This window comes from Ursus americanus, chromosome 14, assembly GCF_024610735.1.
Source record: "Ursus americanus isolate L20-20 chromosome 14, mUrsAme1.1.p, whole genome shotgun sequence".
NCBI classification, from domain to species: Eukaryota; Metazoa; Chordata; class Mammalia; order Carnivora; family Ursidae; genus Ursus; species Ursus americanus.
In genome coordinates, this window is record NC_142140.1 from 71,919,791 (window position 1) to 71,939,033 (window position 19,243).

The 19,243-nt window shown below is 49.4% G+C and overlaps 1 protein-coding gene across 7 annotated transcripts in view; it reads right to left on the bottom strand.

The window, feature by feature from the left end:
* The window catches only part of MPRIP (myosin phosphatase Rho interacting protein), a 148,887-nt gene that overhangs the window by 37,548 nt on the left and 92,096 nt on the right, over window positions 1–19,243 (bottom strand). For 4 of the 7 annotated variants that reach the window (XM_087867705.1, XM_045778155.2, XM_045778158.2 and 1 more), the window contains 5 exons: window positions 18,420–18,933; window positions 5,820–5,961; window positions 4,834–4,947; window positions 3,215–3,271; window positions 1,889–1,957 (listed from right to left, as the gene is read on the bottom strand). In XM_087867705.1, the coding sequence (XP_087723831.1) occupies window positions 1,889–1,957; window positions 3,215–3,271; window positions 4,834–4,947; window positions 5,820–5,961; window positions 18,420–18,933 (896 nt within the window). The remainder of the gene's footprint in view (window positions 1–1,888; window positions 1,958–3,214; window positions 3,272–4,833; window positions 4,948–5,819; window positions 5,962–18,419; window positions 18,934–19,243) is intronic. The other 3 variants (XM_045778160.2, XM_045778161.2, XM_087867706.1) reach the window with 2 other exon arrangements.

Consider the following 19,243-nt stretch of genomic DNA (forward strand, 5'->3'; position numbering starts at 1 on the left):
TCATTTTGAATGAAGTACAGCTGACTCTTGAACAATATGGGTTTGAATCGTGTGGGTCCAGTTGTACACGGATTTTTTTTTGCTATAGTACTGTAAATGTATTCTCTCTTCCTTATGATTTTCTTAGCGGCCTTTTCTTCTCTCTAGCTTACTCTATTGTAAGAACACAGTGTACGACACACATAACGTGCAACATCTGTGTCAATCAACTGTTTGTGCCGTTGGGAAGGCTTGTGACCAACCGCAGGCTCTTAGTGCAGTTTTGGGGGTGTCAAGAGTTGCATGCGGGTTCCCAACTGCGGAAGGGGACAGCACTCCTAACCCTGTGTGTGTTCAAGGGTCAACTGTATACAAAGACAGTCCAACCTACAGAGAGAGACTGGAAAAGAGACACATATTTTAATGGTCATTTCTTTCTTTTTCCCCAGTTTGGTCGAGGAATAACTGGCATACACCACTGTGTAAGCTGAAGGTACACGGCATGACGGTCTGATTGACATATACCGTGAAAAGCTGTACTTTCTTAAAGGTTAACTGCAAAGTGGAATCTGAAATCCTATCAAGGGACTTCACATTCCGTTATATCAAAATCCATGGTTTTTCCCTCTGAATGGACTTGTACCCGTGAGTGATTTTGTAACTTTATGTATTGGTCATTTGGAAGACATCAAGGTATGCGTATCTTCCACAAATAGACGTATTTCATTACCAAGCTCAAAACATGGTAGTATGAGCACCTATGTCATCAGGACTGTCTGTAAGGAAAGGGAAGCTGCCAAGTTTGTGATGGGGAAAACACATTTTCCAAAGTTCCAATTTCGCTTGAAAGTTCAAATTGTATCACTGGCACCAAACTGTCCATTGTTTTCTTTAACGGAAGAGACTCACTTGGTTCATTTTTAAGGAAGTGCCAAACACCCAAAGTGAGTGAGCAGTATGTCTCTCAGTTGCTCCTGCCACTTTCCAGTACGGACAGTACTGTGCGAGGAGAAGCCACCAGGTCGGCCGGCGGCGCGCGTGGGCAGCAAGTGCTTTCCCACAAGGCACCCCTCATACTCCGGAATGCAGCAAAAGCAACTTACGCTCACCGTCGATTTTGAATCACAGAATATAGAAGAGTATTCAAGAACTGAGACTTTAAATGGCATCTTAATTTTATAACAATAGTTTTTCTGAGGTTCGTGATACGTAAATACATATAACCAGCCCCCTAATGGAAGATATTTAGATTCTTGCCCATCTGCTACTCTTACAGAAATGTAGGAATGACTAACCTGGGGCACAGATGTTTTCCTATATGTGGAAATATATCTGAAGGGTTCCTGGAGTGGGATGCAAGGGAAAAGGTAGGAACACACAGACTTGCCAAATTGCTCAAAAGAGATATTTTTGTAGGTGAAGGAAAAAGAGCTCCTTCTGGTTGGTCTTCAATCATGGAATCAAGACAGTCAACTGAGCCAACCAAATTCATTTGTCACATCCCATCTTTGTCCAAAAGACAAGGGACAAGATTTAGTTCCATTTCTTCAAGAGACTCAATTCTCCATGAAATTTTTGTAGGAAAAACAAAACTGCTCATCCTGAGTTTTAAAATAAGATCTCTTTCAGTGTTTTTCAAAGAACAGAGAAAAGAGAAGTCACTGAAGCACACCACCCAGACACCTAAAGCAGGGCCTCTGAACAGCCCAACGTTTCAGGAAGAATCAGTCACGAGAACATCAAAAGCTTGTCACACTATGCTCAGCCTTCCCATCAAATCTAGACCAGGAAACCCAAGATGGCAACTTAGACACCTGTCGACAGACAGAAGGGGACTTGAGCCTGGAGAAGCGGTGGCTGGGAGCCCTTCGGCTGTCTCCACAACTGGGAAGGAAACCAAGACACTCACCTCCTCAGCCGCCGAATCCCTGTAGTATCTCAGACTTTGATCAGCAAGGACAAACCAGTGTTTCTTCCACTAAAAGGGAAGGGAAAAGCAGACTCAGCTAGGGCAGAGCGGCACATTTACTGCTCCAAGGTGATCCACAGCCAGAGTCCTGGGGGAACCTCCCAGAGCACAGGAAAAGCAGAGGGCAGGTGGCCCCTCCCACGAGTGGCAGACACACACAGGACTCTGCTCAGGCCGCAGGCAGCCATGCGCACATGACCTCAGGGCACTTGCTAAGCTGCGGCTCCCCCGTGACCAGGCAGCATGGAGAGCTGGGGTGGGCCGCAGGCTATGGGCTCTCTGTAACCCACAGTGGTGTGGCTGGTGAAAAGTGCTTCGCAGTCCTCAGTCTCAACTCCAGAGGCTGCAGACAGGGGGCTGGCCCCTCAGAGCTGAAAGGTGGCTGTGGAAACAGCATCTCCACCCTTAGGTGGCTGCCTGTGAGCCACAGCCACTGGCTGGCTAACCAGAGGGGTGCGCCCACCTGCAGCCAGCAGGAGCAAACCAGCCAGCTAGCTTCCCAAGTCTTCACTGTGAGTACCAAGGAGGGAGACTTGAGTCTTCAGCAAGGCCAAGGGGATTGATATGGAGGAGAGAGAAAAAGATGATGTTTCGGCACAGTCGCTCGGGAAGCACGAAGGGGAGCTCAGGAGGGTGGGGTTTCAAGGGCCTCTCTTGTTAATGAACTAGCAGGCTCCTCTTGACACCTTCTTAGAGGCCTGGCCTTCCAGCCCCAAGCAGGGTCGAGGTGGGGCTGGCAGGTCCAGCTGCAAATGGCACTTCCTGCTTGAGTTTGATGGCAAGACTACGACACTGGCTCCTCCCAGGACTGCAGCTGAGCTGGAGTCTCTGGTAGAGTCTAGAAGCCCTCGGCTGCTGTCCACTTGGCCGGCCTTGTAAGCAACCACAAGCCAACCACACAACCAGAGGCTTCCTGGGAAGCCTGGGCTCCCAGAGAACTTTTAGGAAAGATTACTGGGTAGGGAGCTAGTGCTGTAGGACACCTCCTGGCCTGAGGCTGAGATCCCTTCGGGGTGCAGGAGGGCAATCTTTTCCAGAGGTCCCCCCCCCCCCGCCCTGCAGAACTGAGGGTGGGGGAGGCTGTGCTCCTCCACTTCCCTGAGGAGACGGGGGTCTCAGCTATACCAGTCCTGGCCCACCAGACACGAGGCCACGCTGGAGGTGGGGGGTTGAGCCAGTGTTCCCACACCTGCTGGGGACAAGGCCAGGCAGACCTCGTACCTGCTCCCCAATACCTCAGAGGCCCCAGCAGCCCTGCATACTCACCTGGCCGTCCTCGTACTGCTTGGTCAGCCAGCCTTTCTTGAAATTCAGCAGGTCGGGCTAAGAAAGGGAGAAAAAAAGTACAGTTCAGAAGAAAGCACACTGATATCCCAGTCGTGGGAAAAGGGTGACCGAGGGGCAGGCATTTCTGTGCAGATGAGGTGGTCGGCAGGAAAAGGCATTTCTCCACCTGCCAGCAAACACTCCACAGATTCGTGTGTCTTCGAGGGACGAGATGCCGGGCACGGCCCCAGCGCCCTGTGAGCAGCAGCAGCTGGGCTGCCCGGACGCTCTGAGGGAAGCCCTGGCTACGTCGGCAGCAGCCGCCTGGCAGCACAGAACGGCCCAGAGGGAGAGCCGTTTAGTTTAGTGTTTCCCGTGAAGGGGAAAATCTGCAGTGAGCCTTAAAAGAAGAAATCAGAAGTTCTCACAGAAGCCACAGGAAGATGGAGAGAGGAAGCCTGAAGAGCAGAGCCCACGTACAGTGTTGAGCAGAGACGCAGCAGCAAGCCTGCTGAGGCCCTGAGGTCACCTATCGAACAGGACGGGCTTTATCTCATTTCCCTGCGAGATGCAAACCCCGGACAGCTGGCGGGAAAGCAGGGGGTGAGGTCTCTGCCGGGCTCTCCCGCAGCCTTGCACCCGGGCCTACAGAGCAGCTGGGGAAGCGCCCGAGGACCACCTGCAGCCCAGCTGGGCCTTGCTTGTGTTTCACGCCTGGACACCTGTAAAGCCGGTGCCTAAAGAGATGTGACTCATCCTTCCCCTCGCCCCATGGGCTCGCTCTCCGCCTTCCTACAGCTGTCCCGACCAGATCAGGCTGTGATGTCTTCCTGTACGTGAAGGACTGGGCGGGAATTATGAGAACGGTGTACAGTGGCAGGACCACCACCAGCAACACGTGTTCTGCGAGTCTCTGGTTCCAAACCTCTGAGCCAAACTCAGACTCAAGGGAAAAACAAACTTCGTCCAGGTAAGAAGCCCTCCTATCCTTGTTCAGGTTCACGGGAACGTGTGGGCGGAGGCTCCACAGCCTAGGGGCAGAAGTGGCACCAACCGCAGCCTTCTCAGAAGGCTGAGGACAACACAGAGAGGAGCCCCAGGTCACCCTGTGAGCAGCTGTCCTGCACTCTCAGGGCCTCTGGCCTGCCACTCTCAGCTCCCCGAAGGAGCGATGGTCCCGGATGACCGCGCCCCACCTGCACCTCCACTGCTGCAGCTCAAAGGACCTAGGGCAGAGGCCTTCCTCCTTCTGCGGTGAAACACCACGGACAAGGCAAGGGCCCCCAGCAAGAGGGGGCTCCTGCCTCCAACGTGTCACTGAAATAAACACCCAAAACAAGAACAGAGAGGTTCCTTGTTGTGGCCCCGGTTCCCCAAAGTCAGGATTTTGCTGCCTTGGCCAAGTGGCCTCTTCTACCAGGGACTTCAGAGCTCAGGATGCCCATGGAGTCCAAAAAGGGGAAAGAAACACAGCATCTGCTTCCCACGCACAGACACAAAGGCCGGTGCAGAGGGGACAGCCAGCATGGACGCACGGACATAAGCAGACAGTGACCCCAAGTGACAGAAGCAGCAGGAGCAGCGTCTCCAGGCCTCGGTGCGCGGGCGCCTGGGCTCACCGTCAGGGAGGACTCCGTGGACCTCCTGTCCAGTGACTTGGCTCTTCGGTGTGGAGACAGGGGGGAGGCCGAGGTGTCCGGGAGAGGAGCTGTGGGGGCTTCGTTGGGGAGGTCCTGTGGCAGAGAGCAGCCGCCAGTCAGTACAAGCCAGTACACTCAGGCGGGGAGCAGGGAGACCAGCAGCCAGAGCTGTGGGAGGGTCAAGACTGTTCCCAGGCGAGGACGAGAGCACTTTGTCTGGGCCCCGTGGCAAGTCCGGGCCAGCATGGGGACCGGAGCCGGCGTCCCGGGACTCCTCGTCCAGCGCCTCCCGCTTCACACAGCGGGCTCAAAGACGTGCTAGTCGCTGGAGCGGCCTTTTCTTTCAGATGCACTCGTCACCATCACTCTCCTGGTCCCACCCCCGTCCCCTGGCTTCTCAGGGTCACAGAAGGAAGAGCCGCGGACTCTGTGGCAGCCAGCAGCAGAGCACCTCATGAGCCCAGAGAGAAGCTGGGGAGGAAGATGAAGATCGGACACAGCAGGGCCGTAAGAGGCGGGTGGGCTGCCCGGGAGGAGGAGGAGGGTTCAGAAGAGGGATCTGCCCGTGGACTATGTAGAGAAGCGAGGGCTATGGCCGCCACTCGAAAGAAGGAGGAAGGAAGGTGCTCAGCCTCACGGCTGGGCTGCCTCAGAGAGGAAGACAGCAGCTCTAGCTATGACCTGGGATCTGAGGCTCGCCAGACTAGCCTTCAGCAGAAACGGATGAAGTTCTGACAGGAAGATGCAGAAGATAGGCCTTGTTCGCAAGAAAGTCACTCACTGGAGGAGAGGAGAGACACAAGCAAACAACTAGGAAACGAGAGCGGGAAGCCCAGCAGCAGCGTGTCCAGGTGTGTTTGGGGGGGGTCTGTGAGAAGGTGTGGGGCCACATGCTGACTGTGCCCCCGTGGCCGCACATGGCACTGCCTGGGCCTCAACACTGGCCCCGGACCCCAGGCGCTCACCCGTTTCCTGGGAAATGCCCTCTTCTCACTGCGGCCCTGGCGAGTGTCGCTCGATGGCGAGGGCCCCGCTGATGAATTAGTCTCCATGTGCTCCGCCTTCTCAATGTCCAAGGCCTCAAATTTCTCAATGACCTGGGACCTCCTGCAAGAGAGGACACGAGGCTGCTGAGGGGGAGACAGGGTCCCCCCCACAGCCTGAGGCGGGCTTGGCCTTGAGTTGCAGAGGTGCTCCTTCAGCCAACACTGCCATGCCTGGCCCTTCCCAGCCCTCCCTGGGCCTCCCCCCCCGCAGGGTGTGCAGGCTGTGCACACGGCACACCTGGCCAGTTCACCTGACACCCCTCCCCAAGCTCCCTGTCCCACCACCGTGGAGGGGGAAGCCATGCAGGGGCTGGCAGCAGCTCAGGGGCCAGGGCCTCCCCCTTCCCCAGGCCTGTCCTTGACACTGGAGGCCCCAGCATGACACACTTGGCGATCACACAGCTCATTGCCTGGCACCCTCTCCTGAGCCACAGACATGATCAGAAGGCAACCACCACCTCGGAGGGTGACAGCCTCCATCCCCCTCGCGTTCATTCCTCAGCAGATCATGATGCAGCCCCCACCCCAGGGCATCCAAAATTGAGCAAGAAAAAGGCCCATGAATTAACATCGTTTGTGCCAACAGTAAAAAGAATCAAAAACCAAATTAAAACAAAAACAAAGCAAGTTGATTTCGTGTGAAAAGGCCGGCGCATCATCAGGCCATCTACGGCTGGAGACGGAGCTGAGATGGGAGCGAAGCAGGCGAAGGAAGGGCGAGTAACGTCACACAGCCACACAGCAGGAGAAGGTGGAGAGGGGCAAGACCTGAAAGAAAAGAAGGCTGGGAAATGAATACACTGAAAGGGACGGCTTTTTAAATCAAATAATGGTAAATCAAAATTATCCAAAGAATTAAAGAAACAAAAACCCGAGGTGATCGCTGAGAAGGGGATGCCATCCTTGTCCCTGGGTCACAAGGAGCCGCCATGGTGTCCAAAGGCAGGGAGGTCAGGTGGGGCACATGGGCCGAGGCCAAGTCCTCACCCCCGGGGGCCGCCCACCGTGGGGGGCCTGAGACGTGGACGTTGTTTAAAAAAGGCACACGGCCCAAATGCGAGTCACTCGTGCTAAGCCCACTCACCAAACTGAGACTTGATGTCTAAATTACAGTTTCAACCTCTCCCAGGAGTGGAATCTTAACCCAGTCAATCTGGAGGTACCTGGTCAGCACTGGTGAGGTAATCCGCCTGACAGACCCCTGCTGTCCCCCAAAGGAAGGTGACCTTGCCTGAAACAATGCACTCTTCACCAGGAACTTCCTTGTCCCACCCCCTTCTGCCTCCAAAAGTCCTTCACTATGTACGGCTCCTCAGAGATCCTTTCTGTCTGCTAGACGGGATGCTGAATCCTGAATAAAGCCAATGAGATCTTTACATTTTGCTCAGCTGAATTTTTGTTTTACAGATCTGGTGGCAGTGGTGGTACCTGAAGGAAACTTCAGACAGCTTTAAGGACAATGACAAACAGCTAGCTGTGGCACCTGGGAACCCTGAGTGCTCTGTCTTCCTCGCCATTTCTGAGGGCCATGGGAAGTTCCTCCTGGTTCTGAGCTCTGCTCTCTTGTCACTGAGTTCCTGATCTAATTGGCTTTCTACGGTCCCCCACTTGACTAGACCATGCTGGGAACTATGGCTTGTTCAATCTGCAAGTCCCCGTTTGATGGGAACCCCGCTCCACAGTTCCCGTCCTTTGGGGTCTGCTGGTTCAGTAGGTCCCCACATCCCCAGCCCCACACTGAGAACTGCTGGGGGTGCTGGTTAGCAACATCGCAGTTACTGCCGGTACGTTAAGGTGAGCACGAGGTAAAGGCTATGGCGGATGAGAATCTCAGAAGCCAAAAGCTACAAAATCAATGGGCACGGGCCGAGCACTTAAAAACCTATCAGAGCATTTGCCAGCTAACTCTAAGACTCCTGTGTTAGGGTAAGCTGGTCACAGAATGGACACGACAGTGACACTGGTTACCTGCCAACCTCAAAAAAATTTCCGTGCAGCAAGGTGTGCTGTAAAACTCCACACAATTCCCAACGCAGCAGCCTACCCTTTTAGGGATTAATTTGACTCTGGGAGACTCAAGGGCTTCACTAGAAGAAATGGGATCTTTAAATTCCAGAGTTGAGGGGCACCCGGACGGCTCAATCGATTAAGCGTCTGCCTTCGGCTCAGGTCACGATCTCAGGGTCTTGGGATCGAGCCCCGCATCGGGCTCCCTGCTCAGTAGGGAGTCTGCTTCTCCCTCTCCCTCTGCCCCTCCCCGCCCAGCTCATGTTCCTGGGTATGCACTCTCTCTCAAAGAAATAAAATCTCAAAATACATACATACATCCGTACATAAATTAATTAATTAATTCCAGAGTTGAGTACACCAACTTCCAACACACCTACTTACTTGAGCTACAGTCCCAGAAACTATTACAAAAATATTTACAAAAATGCAAAATCTTGCTAAAGATAACTTAGAATTACAATGGCCAATATGGGAATATTCCAGTTAGACAAGATCATTTATTTAGGAAGTACACTTACAATTAAAAGCAAGGGTTCCTAAATCAAACAAACAGAACGGGGTACCTGTTTTAATTGGTATGCAGAAGCTTCCAAAGGCTTCAAGATTCCAAAACAGTTTCACTGAAAGTTTTTTTTGTTGCAAAGGCTAATGAAAAATTAAAGACACAAAAGATATCTAAAGCAACGCCTAGGCCTCCCCCATTACAGCCTCTTAGGAGTATAACACCAAAACACTGGCCCAGACAGCAGCAGTATTGCTTGTAAGCAACTGGGCCGTAAGAAAAAAGTTTGTCCTCAAACGTTTTGGATAAATCCTTCAACACCAACTTGAATGCCCTCCCTAGCTGCCTTTGAAGGAGGCCCCCATGTGGGCTCCTCCCAGAGTTGGTGGGACTGAGGGATATTCTGGTAAACTGCTATGTTATTCTCTTAAACAGCCAAGGAAAACTAAAATTAAAATTAACAAAAAATCTTGCCAAATTCTGGTAGATACCAGAGGCTACAGAGGGAATCCTGGGAAAACTAGTAGAAGCCAGAGAAAAGTGAGAAACCATACCAGAGTCAGTTCTCCTGAACAGCCATCTCTAATGCCCAGTCGAAAGACAAAAATAAAATTTCACACTATCCTTTTCTTTCCAAATCCAGACACACTGGTTCTTGATCCTTTCTCTGTCAGGGACAGCTACTGCCTTCTTGCTTGTCTTGTCTTGTGTCCTAAGAATCTGGCTTGGTATTCTGTCTGAATGGGACATGCAGGTTGCTGGTTCCTTCTTTTGGCTATCTTTGAGAGTAACTCTGGACCCCTCTTGGGGTCCCCTCTTACATGGAAAGGGGGGCTGTTCAATACTGCCAGAAACATTTACTGTTATGTCCTGGCTGACAAGGGACAAGATATTTAAGAGGAGTTTTTAAATAGCTCTGTGGTCAGAAGTTGGCCAAATTGGAAGCTGATAATCAGAGGAAGTTTTCTTAGGCCTTCTTCCCTAAGCTACAATGAAATGATGTACCCAGACGAAAGAGCATCTGAAGTCTCTGTGAAAGGATTTATTACAACATTCCACAAACATTTCCAGATCCGGAACACAGAAATCTTTTGATTTCCATCTCAGTTGGAAAGCTCCTCTCTGACATAAAGAAGCAAACGGAGGATAATGTAGTTGGAAAGGTGGATCAAGTTATGATATCATTTAAGTTGCAGCCCAATTCTTTGAGGAATTAAAGCAACTGTCTACATCTTATAAATCTTCACAAAACCAGAAATTCGGCTGCAGAAACAATCTGAAGTCCGCCTCTTTGTTTACTGATACCAAAACCACACCTAAAGATCCCTAAATGCTTCTAAGTACTGTGAAAATTTTGGCCTTAGGAAACAAAAGTCCTTCTTGGAAGCATTCACATTCTTTCCCTGTGCCTCTGTGATGTCAACGGTCTACCTGGTCTTCTCTGGGACCTCTTATCTAGGCCATCTCTTTGAAATACAAACTTCAGGGAGGGAATTTCGTCAGAAAAACTAAAGAGGGAAAGGTTATTTGGAACAAGGGTAAATGAAAAATCTTAAGTGTCTCCTCCACAAATATCATTAAAAAGCTTTAGCCATCTGACCAGGTAAACTTATGTCATCTGCCGGAAACACAATATGGACCCAACTTAGAACTAGTACGGTTTGTGTTATTGTATCTGTGCACGGCCAAAATTTTAGAATGGAAGCTGTAAGGTGTGTGTGTGTGTGTGTGTGTGCGCGTATCTTCCACCTATGGATGGTATTGCCAAAATTAATTTGTAAAAGAGCTCTATTTAATTGGCTTCAAGGAAATTAAGTGCTTATATGAATTATATGTATATATACACACATCTTTATACAATAACATTCTAAAAATTATAATAGAAAGTAACCCAATGCTTTCAGGTTCATGTAATCTAGGAAAATATTCAGTATTAATGCTGATCTGTTATGGTTTAGTTAAAATAGGCATGTCTGCAGAGTTACCCACACTAACTATAGTATACACCTACAACTTTTATTCTAGCTGGGTTTTACTAGTCAAATCAGCTCATGGTGTGTCTGTTATAAACTTTGTCAACAGGAAAAATAATGTAGGATGATGGCTGACTTTGTCCAAATGTTTCGTGAAGCTTTCATGGGTAGTCAAAACACAATTGATCTATGAATTAGATATATATAAGTGAGATATGCATTTTTAGGTAAACTTTTCATCAATAATTATATTTTTCGTATGTCTACTTAAATGGTTCCCCAAATCTTTTCGGTAAAAATATCTTATGGGTTTTACCAAATTAAACGACAAAGTCACTGAATATCTAGATCATTTCCAAATAAAATACTGAAACATTAATTACTGAACACAGGTTTACCTACTTTTTTGCTTTTCATTATATAAAGAAGCTAAAGATACTTGGGTCTGTTAGTAAACACGTTTTGTGCTACACTGAAAAATCTATTATGAGAAAGCATGTTTCCAGAAGATACAAGATGTACTCATAAATTTGCCAAGCCACAGAATGCTAACATAAGACAGTTCGCAATTGTTTATTTTCACAAGAAATTAAGGTTTTTAAGGGTTAGAAATTCTAATATATGTAGGATGTATGTTTTTGGTAAGAGAAGATAGGAGGAACGGAGATCCATTTTTGTTGAGGGAAAAGAAAGTAATTTTGCCCTAAGGTGAGACTAGTTATTGCAGAATGGAAAAGAGAAAAAACTGGACAAAATCAGAATGTAAAAAAGAAAACTGGAGAAGGTTTGTGAAGAAAGAATCTTGGGAAAAGAAGTTTATGCCTGGTCAGGCTAATATTAAAACAAACCTGAGTTAAAAAAAAAAAAAAAAGATGAATTTTAACATCAAAAGTAAGGTGGTATGGTATTATTATTTGGTTTTCTCTGTTAAAAGGACAAAATTTTCTTGGTCTGCTATTGATAAGAGACTGTGAAAGGTTTTCTTTACTTTTTAAGTAACCTGCTGAGAAAACAAAGATTTTGTGTCTTATTCCTGTGTTTCATGTAGTCTTTATCAGGTCTTTGATTACTGAAGGCAACTGAGTCTCCTCTATTAAACGAACTTGGTTTTTTTGTTTTTTTTTTTACAATCATGTAACTTTCCGTATATGCCTATAAAGTCTATAAATGTCATGCTGGCTAAATGATAACTGAGTATTGTTTCGTAGTGACCTAAGATCCTATGTGACCAAGGGTTTTAACACCTTTCAATATTTTGACAAGCTGCCCCAAAATGTAATTCTAAATCAAGTCTTCTTGACCTAGAAGTAACTTTGGGATTTTTCAGAGGATCCTTGAAAATCCTAAAAGATTTGTTCTCTCTCCTTATAAAAGAGAGGTGTTCACTAATTAGGCTTGTTATGTTACATTACACGGGCAGCATTATCAAATAAGCGGCACTAAATCTTCTTAGGCTCTAATATGTCCTGATGCAATATTATCAGTCATAATTCTAGCTGTTATCTTAAAATGTTGAATATCAAAAAAATAACCAAATGTCCATTACAGTGAACTCTCAGCTGATCTTTCACTATGGGCATTTTAAAGCCTTCTGTCACTTACAGAGTGTATTTACTCTGATGCTTTTACAGAAGTGTTCGTGGAAAGGACTTTGACAAGTACAGATTTCTTCCTTTCCTTTTTTTTTAGAGAGGGAGAGAGAGAAGGGGGGAGGGGCAGAGGAAGAGAGAGAATCTTAAGCAGGCTCCACATCCAGCATGGAGCCTGACACGGGGCTTGATCTTACCACCCTGATATCATGATCTGAGCCGAAATCAAGAGTCGGACACTCAACCAACTGAACCACCCAGGTGCATCAACAAGTAACGATTTCTAATAACTTCAAGACCATAAAACTGAACTGGGGAAGAATATCTAGAACTAACGGAAAAATTGGATTCAAGCAGAACAAGTATTAATTACATAGGACTGAATGAACTGAGGATGATTATAATTTTACATGACCTTTTGTGTGCAACGGTGCTAGCTCCTTAGTGTTTTGCTTTTGTAGATTTAGGGAAACATTTTCACTTAAGTGACCTATGACCTATAGCAATCTGGTAGGGCATACCTTTGTAAACAAAGATGAAACATTTACTTTTTCTTCCTACCTGATCCCTCCAGAATTTGTAAACTCTTGAGTATTCTTTTCATGGCAATATATTTGGTTATTTTTGTATAAGTTTAATAAAAATCTGTTCTCCTTATAACAGAACATAATTGGAAACACTGGCTGTATTACCAAGGCTTTGACTGGAATGTCCTCTATTTTAGAGATGTACATAGACTCAGATAGGACCAACTAACTTTGAGGAACTGCTTAGAAAAATTGGGCTGCTACCTTGCTTACAGGGTTCCTGGCAGCCTTCCAGGTGAGTAAGGAAGGTCACTTCCTGGCAGGCCTATGAACCTCAGAATATTTGGGGGAAACTTTGAGAAGCGAGAAATTCACCCCAACTAGAGATACTACAGGTAAAATCTAATGCCGAGTCCTTGGCTTGGCTTCCTGGCCTCAGAGAAGAATTCAATCTGAGATTCCTTATGCGAAGTTCCATCAAAGCAGTCTTAAAAAGGGCTTATGTGGTCAATCACTATTCTTGCTGCACTTATAAAATCAGGCTAAGTTTAATGCAAACAAAGTAATTTTACTGCGACTATCTTTTAAAAAAAAAGGGAATAACTGTAGAGAGAAAAATTGTGTTTGCATCTTTGTAGATATTAAATTCTAGGCTGTAACCGTCTTTGAGGTTTTGCTCCATACCTGTATATAAATACCCTGGACTGGCTCCTGAATTCTAGTTTTTGCAAATACCTGGCTATGACTCACCAAACTAACATTTCCTATCTTCTGCAATCCTTCTGATCTGGAATCACTAAGAACAAAGACTGCCCTCAAGGGCTATTCTAGGTCCTCCTCACTCCCCAGATGGCAACCAAACTTCAGGGACTTGAACCTTGGGTCCACATCTCCCAACTGAAAAGGGCCCCTTCAGACTCTAGGAACTACATAGCAACTAGAGACTTCAAAATCACATTGACTAGGAAGTAGCTGACACCAAAGTGGACAGCTTCCACCCAAGATGCTGGATCAAGACTTCATTCCTTAAACATGAAATGAAATTCTTTCCTTATCTCTTTTCTTTACTCTGGCACTGGCCTGGAAAGAAAGCCATCACGCGTGTCTCTCAGGCCATTACTAAGGGAGGGAAGAGGTTGGGACAATCTTTCGGATTGCTGGATTTATCATAAAAAGAGCTCTTTACCTGTCCGTGATACTAGAGGTCCCCTGGTCCTCCCTGTGACCAATTTCTCTTCTATTCCCAATTGACCCCCTGAACTTAGGAGTCGCTTAAACAGTCTGACTTTTACAGCCAGAACATCCCGTGCCTTGTTTTCACCTTTCTACGATTATAACTGTACTCGCCCAACTGAACACAAATTCCTAAGCAAATCGTAGTACATTTGTATTCCCATGTTCTCATGATTCCCTAAATCAAATCTGCCCCCAATTATAAAAAGATCTCACCAGCAGTCCCCATCTCTGCAAGGCCAAAGTTGTTCTTCATAATAGGAGATCCCCTGATTACCCTGCAGCTGAACAAGAAAATGTCTGTGCTGTGGTCAATGCCACTTACCGCACCTAGATTAATACTTCTGGGAAAGCTGAAACTCAGCTATGTAAAAATCACTGAAAAAGCCACTTCACTTAAAAAAAGTGACTCCTTCAATGGAGGTCTTTCTCTGAGTTATTTGATTTTGATTGGTTTGGGTCTTGGGGACCATGGATCCAAAACGCACTCCAGACATTGGGAATTATCCTGCTTAAAATAACCATAGTAGTCTCCCTCATGCACTATATTCTCTGAAACGCATGTTTGCAGCCAGTAACCACCAAGCAAATGATCTCCTTAAGACTGCAACCAAAGAAAGGAATGAAGAGAATAAGTGACTTAAAACAATGGGAACCTGAAGCTGTGACCTATGGGTACCACAGAGATTCAGCAACAAAAAAAGTCATGACCCATAAATACCACAGAGCAAAAAACTACAAGAATTTGAGCAGTAGCTGGGAGTGGTGTTAAGGTCTTAAATTTTGATCACACCACTCAGTTAAGCTGAGAGTCTGAACAAAAGGGGGGGAATTTGTGGGGTGCCTACTGGCTCAGTCAGAGGAACGTGCCACTCCTGATCTCGGGCTCATGAGTTTGAGCCTCATACTTAAATAAATAGATAAATAAATAAACTTTAAAAAAGGGGGTAGGGTGGGGGGAAATGCTTAAAAAAAAAAAGAAAAAAAAGACAAAAGGCCCGGAATATTCAGAGTCAACTGTGCTAATAATTCCAAGTCACCAAATGGTGGTTAATACCTAACACAGTTTCCACCTCTCCCAGGAGTGGAATCTTAAACTAGTCAATTTGGAATTACCTACTTAGCACCAGTGGGGTAATCTACCTGACAGACCCTCTGTTGTCCCTCAAAGGAAGGTGACCTTGCCCGAAACAATGCACTCTTTGCTACTGTTAACTTCCTTGTCCTGCCCTCTCCTGCCTATAAAAGTCCTTTGTTCTGTACAGCTCTTCAGAGCTCCTTTCTGTTTGATGGATGGGATGCCGCCTGATTCATGAATTGTTGAATAAAGCCAATAAAGTCTTTAGAATTCACTCAGTTGATTTTTTTTTTTTTTTATAACATTAGCATGTCACCAAACCAGAGGCCTGTCCTCCCAGGGACATCCAGGCAAGCGCCCAAGGTCACCTCACAGGAAGGGTAGGTAATTGCTTGCATTCTGGGCTAGTGGCAGAGAGTCAAGGAGAAGCAAGTGAAGGGCCTCTGAGCCCAAAAGATTAAAACCTAACTGAAGACTAATATCTGACTCTATAAGAAGAAAAAGGAAATGGCCTCAAACCCTGAGACCCTGCCAAGAGACCAGCTTTTACTTAGGAAGGGTTACCAGTAAAAATGGCTCTCGTAGGGTTTCTTCACCATCAAAGAAGGCTGAAGACCAAGGGTCGAACTCTCGGGGCACCTGGGCCCTCTGCTCCTCTCTGTGCTTGCACAGAGCTCTGGTGCCCTAAGCTTCTGAGGAACCTCCAGGAAGAGAGCTTGTTCCCAAGCCAGCCGGCCAGAGCGCAAAGTGCCTGCGGCGACGGGGGGGGGGGGGGGGGGGGCAGCAGCAGGGCGTGTGCGCGGTGAGCCTGGAAGCTCAGGCAGCAGCAGGAGTTCCTGGGAACCACAGGAAGCTCTTGTAAGCGCTCAGCCTGGTCGGGTGGATGATGCCGCGTGCCCCACCATCCTAGAGGGGTGTGGGTAAGGTGCCAGGCCCACGCACAGACCTAGGTACCATTACTTGCAGGATGAGAGCCCCTCCAACTGACCCTGGGGCCGAGAAAGCCGCAGGAAGGCCGTGTGGAACAGCGCCCCACCGCGTCCCCCGAGACTCGCATGCTGCAGGCCTGCCAGGGCTGCCAAGAGAGGAGCCAGACGAGGAAGGAAAAGTGGCACTTAATGCAGCCTCTCCACAGAGGGGGCTTCTGGGCAGGTCAGCCATAGCTTATTTTGCAAAGTGAGTGAACAGTTTGTACACTGGCCCCCTTGAGGTACCGCAGGGGTGGCCGCCAACATCTCCCCGGGCTGGCTGACGGCCCAGAAAGGAGGCACCTGAGCCTCCGCTCCGCCTCACCTCCGCAGGTGCCCAGCCGAGGGGATGTAAGGACTGCACAAGAGCCGGTCCTGGTGTCAGGCACCAAGAACTCAATGAGGGCCATGGCCTCCCCAGGCTGGTTCAGCAGGGACTCACCATCCAAGAAACACTCTAAAAGCTCCGGAGCAAACGTGAAGGGCAGAGTGGACCGGCCCATAAAGACTTCTTTGGTGGCCACGGCTTGTCAGGAAACCAGTCCCCACTGTCCCCCCAGCCCGGCTCCTGGGCACGCCTGGCTCAGCTGCCACTCTGGATAGCTGTGGCGGACGTCCTGCCAATATGGGGTTCTCCTCTATTCAACCAGGACCCAGGAATCCAATCAAGCACTGGGTGGGCTACTTGGGATCAGAGCGCAGGCCTCGCAAAGTGACAGCAGCCAGTCAGATGTCATTAGGGTAAGAAAGTGACATTACAATGTTAGGGTGCAGAGCTGGTGGGCTCCCGGGGTGAAAACCCACGTCCATGGTGGCGAGGAACATGCAGAAAGTAAAGCCCCGGAGATGCCATCTACCCCAGGCTACTAGACAAGAACAAGTTCGAAGCTAAGCAGGTGTGCTGAATGTTAATTCTTTGGTCTGCCGTGACACCAGGGCACAGCTGCCCACTCAGGAGCCTCCAGGACCCATGGCCTGCCCGTCAGCCAGTTTGAAGCCTCCCCTGCCCTGGCCCACAGCCTTCTAAGTCTCCGGCAAGCCCCTCCACTTATATTATTTACTTAGTTGCTTAAAGGACAGCCTGGGCCCCTCCTGGGTCACGTCATGGGAGTGGGGTCTTCCCAGCTAAAGGCCCTGCAGGGAGGTGAGTCCTGGCTCTGCCTGCACCAGGCTGTTGCCTCGAGTCTCCCCGCTTCTGAGGCCCCATCTCTGTACCCACACACTGGGAAGGGACACAGGACCTCTCAGGGTTACTAACTGAACAAGAAGACAGCTGAGTGCTTGGAGGTCACCTCTCAGGAAATAGGTCAGCTTCCCTCTCCCTCTGCCTAGGAATCAGGCACATCTGTTTCCTTCTCTTTTTAAGACCAACAACTCTGGGCATCTCCTCCTTATTCTGGAGGTGGACCCACAGGTGCACAGGTCTTGTCCACCTGGGGCTTTGGGAGAGAAGTGGTGTATTAAGAAGAGGCACCCTGCTTGTGGCTGGCCCCTCGAGGGGGGAAGCCCATCACCACCCTGCCCTGTCCCCACAGCATGCCCCAACTCTGAGCTTTACTCAGCCTTTGGTAGGGTGGAGACGATACTCTGGGAATGCTTTTGGAATTTAGGTCTCAATCTTTTCTTTCCAAAAAGTGAACTTCTTTGGGAACCCAATGAAAATGATGTACACATGGGCTCTCGAATCATTTAGAAGGGTTCGTGGACCTTTGGCAGTTCACCCCTGGACCTGGGGGAGAACCCTGTTGTCATAGCAAAGGCTCCATTTACAGACTCGGGGATGGACGCTTCTATGGGAAGGGGGCACTCGAGCGCTCTGGTCCAGGCCAGGGCCTCAGAGACAGAATCAAGCTCTCTCCCCAGCTCTCCGGGAAGCACAGAAGCCTCCTCTCTTCTGACCACAGATGAGTTCCATGCCTCTGTCCCAGTCCCCGTCCTAGCTCCCATGTCTACATCCTGTGTCTCTCCAGGAAGCTGTGGTTCTGCCAGCCTCCCCATTTCACATTTCGGCCAAGCCTGGATGCAGTCATGCTCCAGGGTGCCCGGGGACATCACAGGCTGCCTCAGCTTCCCTGTGCTGCCCACCCCACCGCCTTCCATGCCTTTGCCCATGCCTAAGACCAGAAGGGCAAGGGCAGTTTCTGCCACCATCTGCTTCTCCAGGCTCTTCCTGCCTCCATGGTCATCTTAGAGGACAGAGATGGGCCAGGAAGAAAAAGATCCAGCTACACAAGGCCAGGTGGCCGAGAACACGCCGGGGGCCCTTAAGGTCTCAGTGCCAGGAGGCACTCACAGGAAGCAGCTGGCCTCTGGCCCAGGTGTCTGGATGCCCAGAGATGCTTTGTTTCTGGCTACTGGGGGCTGAGAGTTCCGTGATCAAAGTCTAAGGTCAACAGAGAAAGCTTTCCCACATGCTCTGAACAGAAAGGGAGGACAAGTACACTCCCCCAAGGAAGGCTTAGGGAACGTGGAAATACGTATGTCAAAGTGTGTGTGCGAGAAGAGTGTAAAAAGCAGTACAAGAACACAGGAGAGTGTGAGTGTGTACGTGTAAGGGAGAATATGAGTGTGTGCAAGAGACTGTGTAAAGGTGGGGGAGTGTGTCTGTGGCACGTGTGGCCCTATAACCCCCTCCTTACCTCCTCTCGTTGCCAAACAGACGGGCCACCTCTTCCCTGCCAGGGCTCCGGGCCCGAGTCCTACGCTCCAGCCGCCTTCTCTCCACCTGGAAGGCTTCTCGGTGGCTGATCCTGACGGCCTTAGGGACGTCGGCCAGGGCGGCATACTGCCTGCTGGCTTTAAAGGCAAAGGTGCGCCCCGGTCTCTCTGCTCCCCGCCCCCCAGCGCTGCCGGAGTCCATGTGGGCGGGGGGCCGGCTGGCCACGTCCAGGGAGCCAAGGGAGCTGCTGCAGACCATTCGGCTGGGGGTTCGAGAACCTGGGGAAGGAAGGGGATGAGCAAGCTCCTGCGAGGGCGGTCCGGGACCACTATACCTGTTGTTGGGGGTGCTGGGGCTGGGAGGGGAGAGCGGCGGGGGCAGCTGCTGCTCCTCGGCCTTCAAGTCCTGCTTGGTCTTCTCCAGGGAGAAGTAGCCGCTCTCCACCCGGACTTTGCGGCCACAGTCCATGCGGTCGCTGCTCACGGTGCTCTCCTCTGGAAGAGAGAGCGGGGAGGCAGGAGACGCACTTAGCCTGTTGCCATCTTTGGTTTCTGGGGACTTTTTAAAGAGCCCACGCAGATCTAAACAGGGGCCATCTCTCTCCCTCCCATCTCTGAAGCCATCCGTATACGGCTCACACAACGGCAGAATCGTGGGACAGCAATGAAATGTCCTTCCCACGCATGCGCCTCATCCCTCTCTAAGCTGGCTGCATCTGCTACACTGTCAGGGGGTCCCTGAGCTTCTAGTCTGGGGGACAGTTTGGGAGAGCAGGATCCCCCGCCCAGGGCAGATGTCCCACCA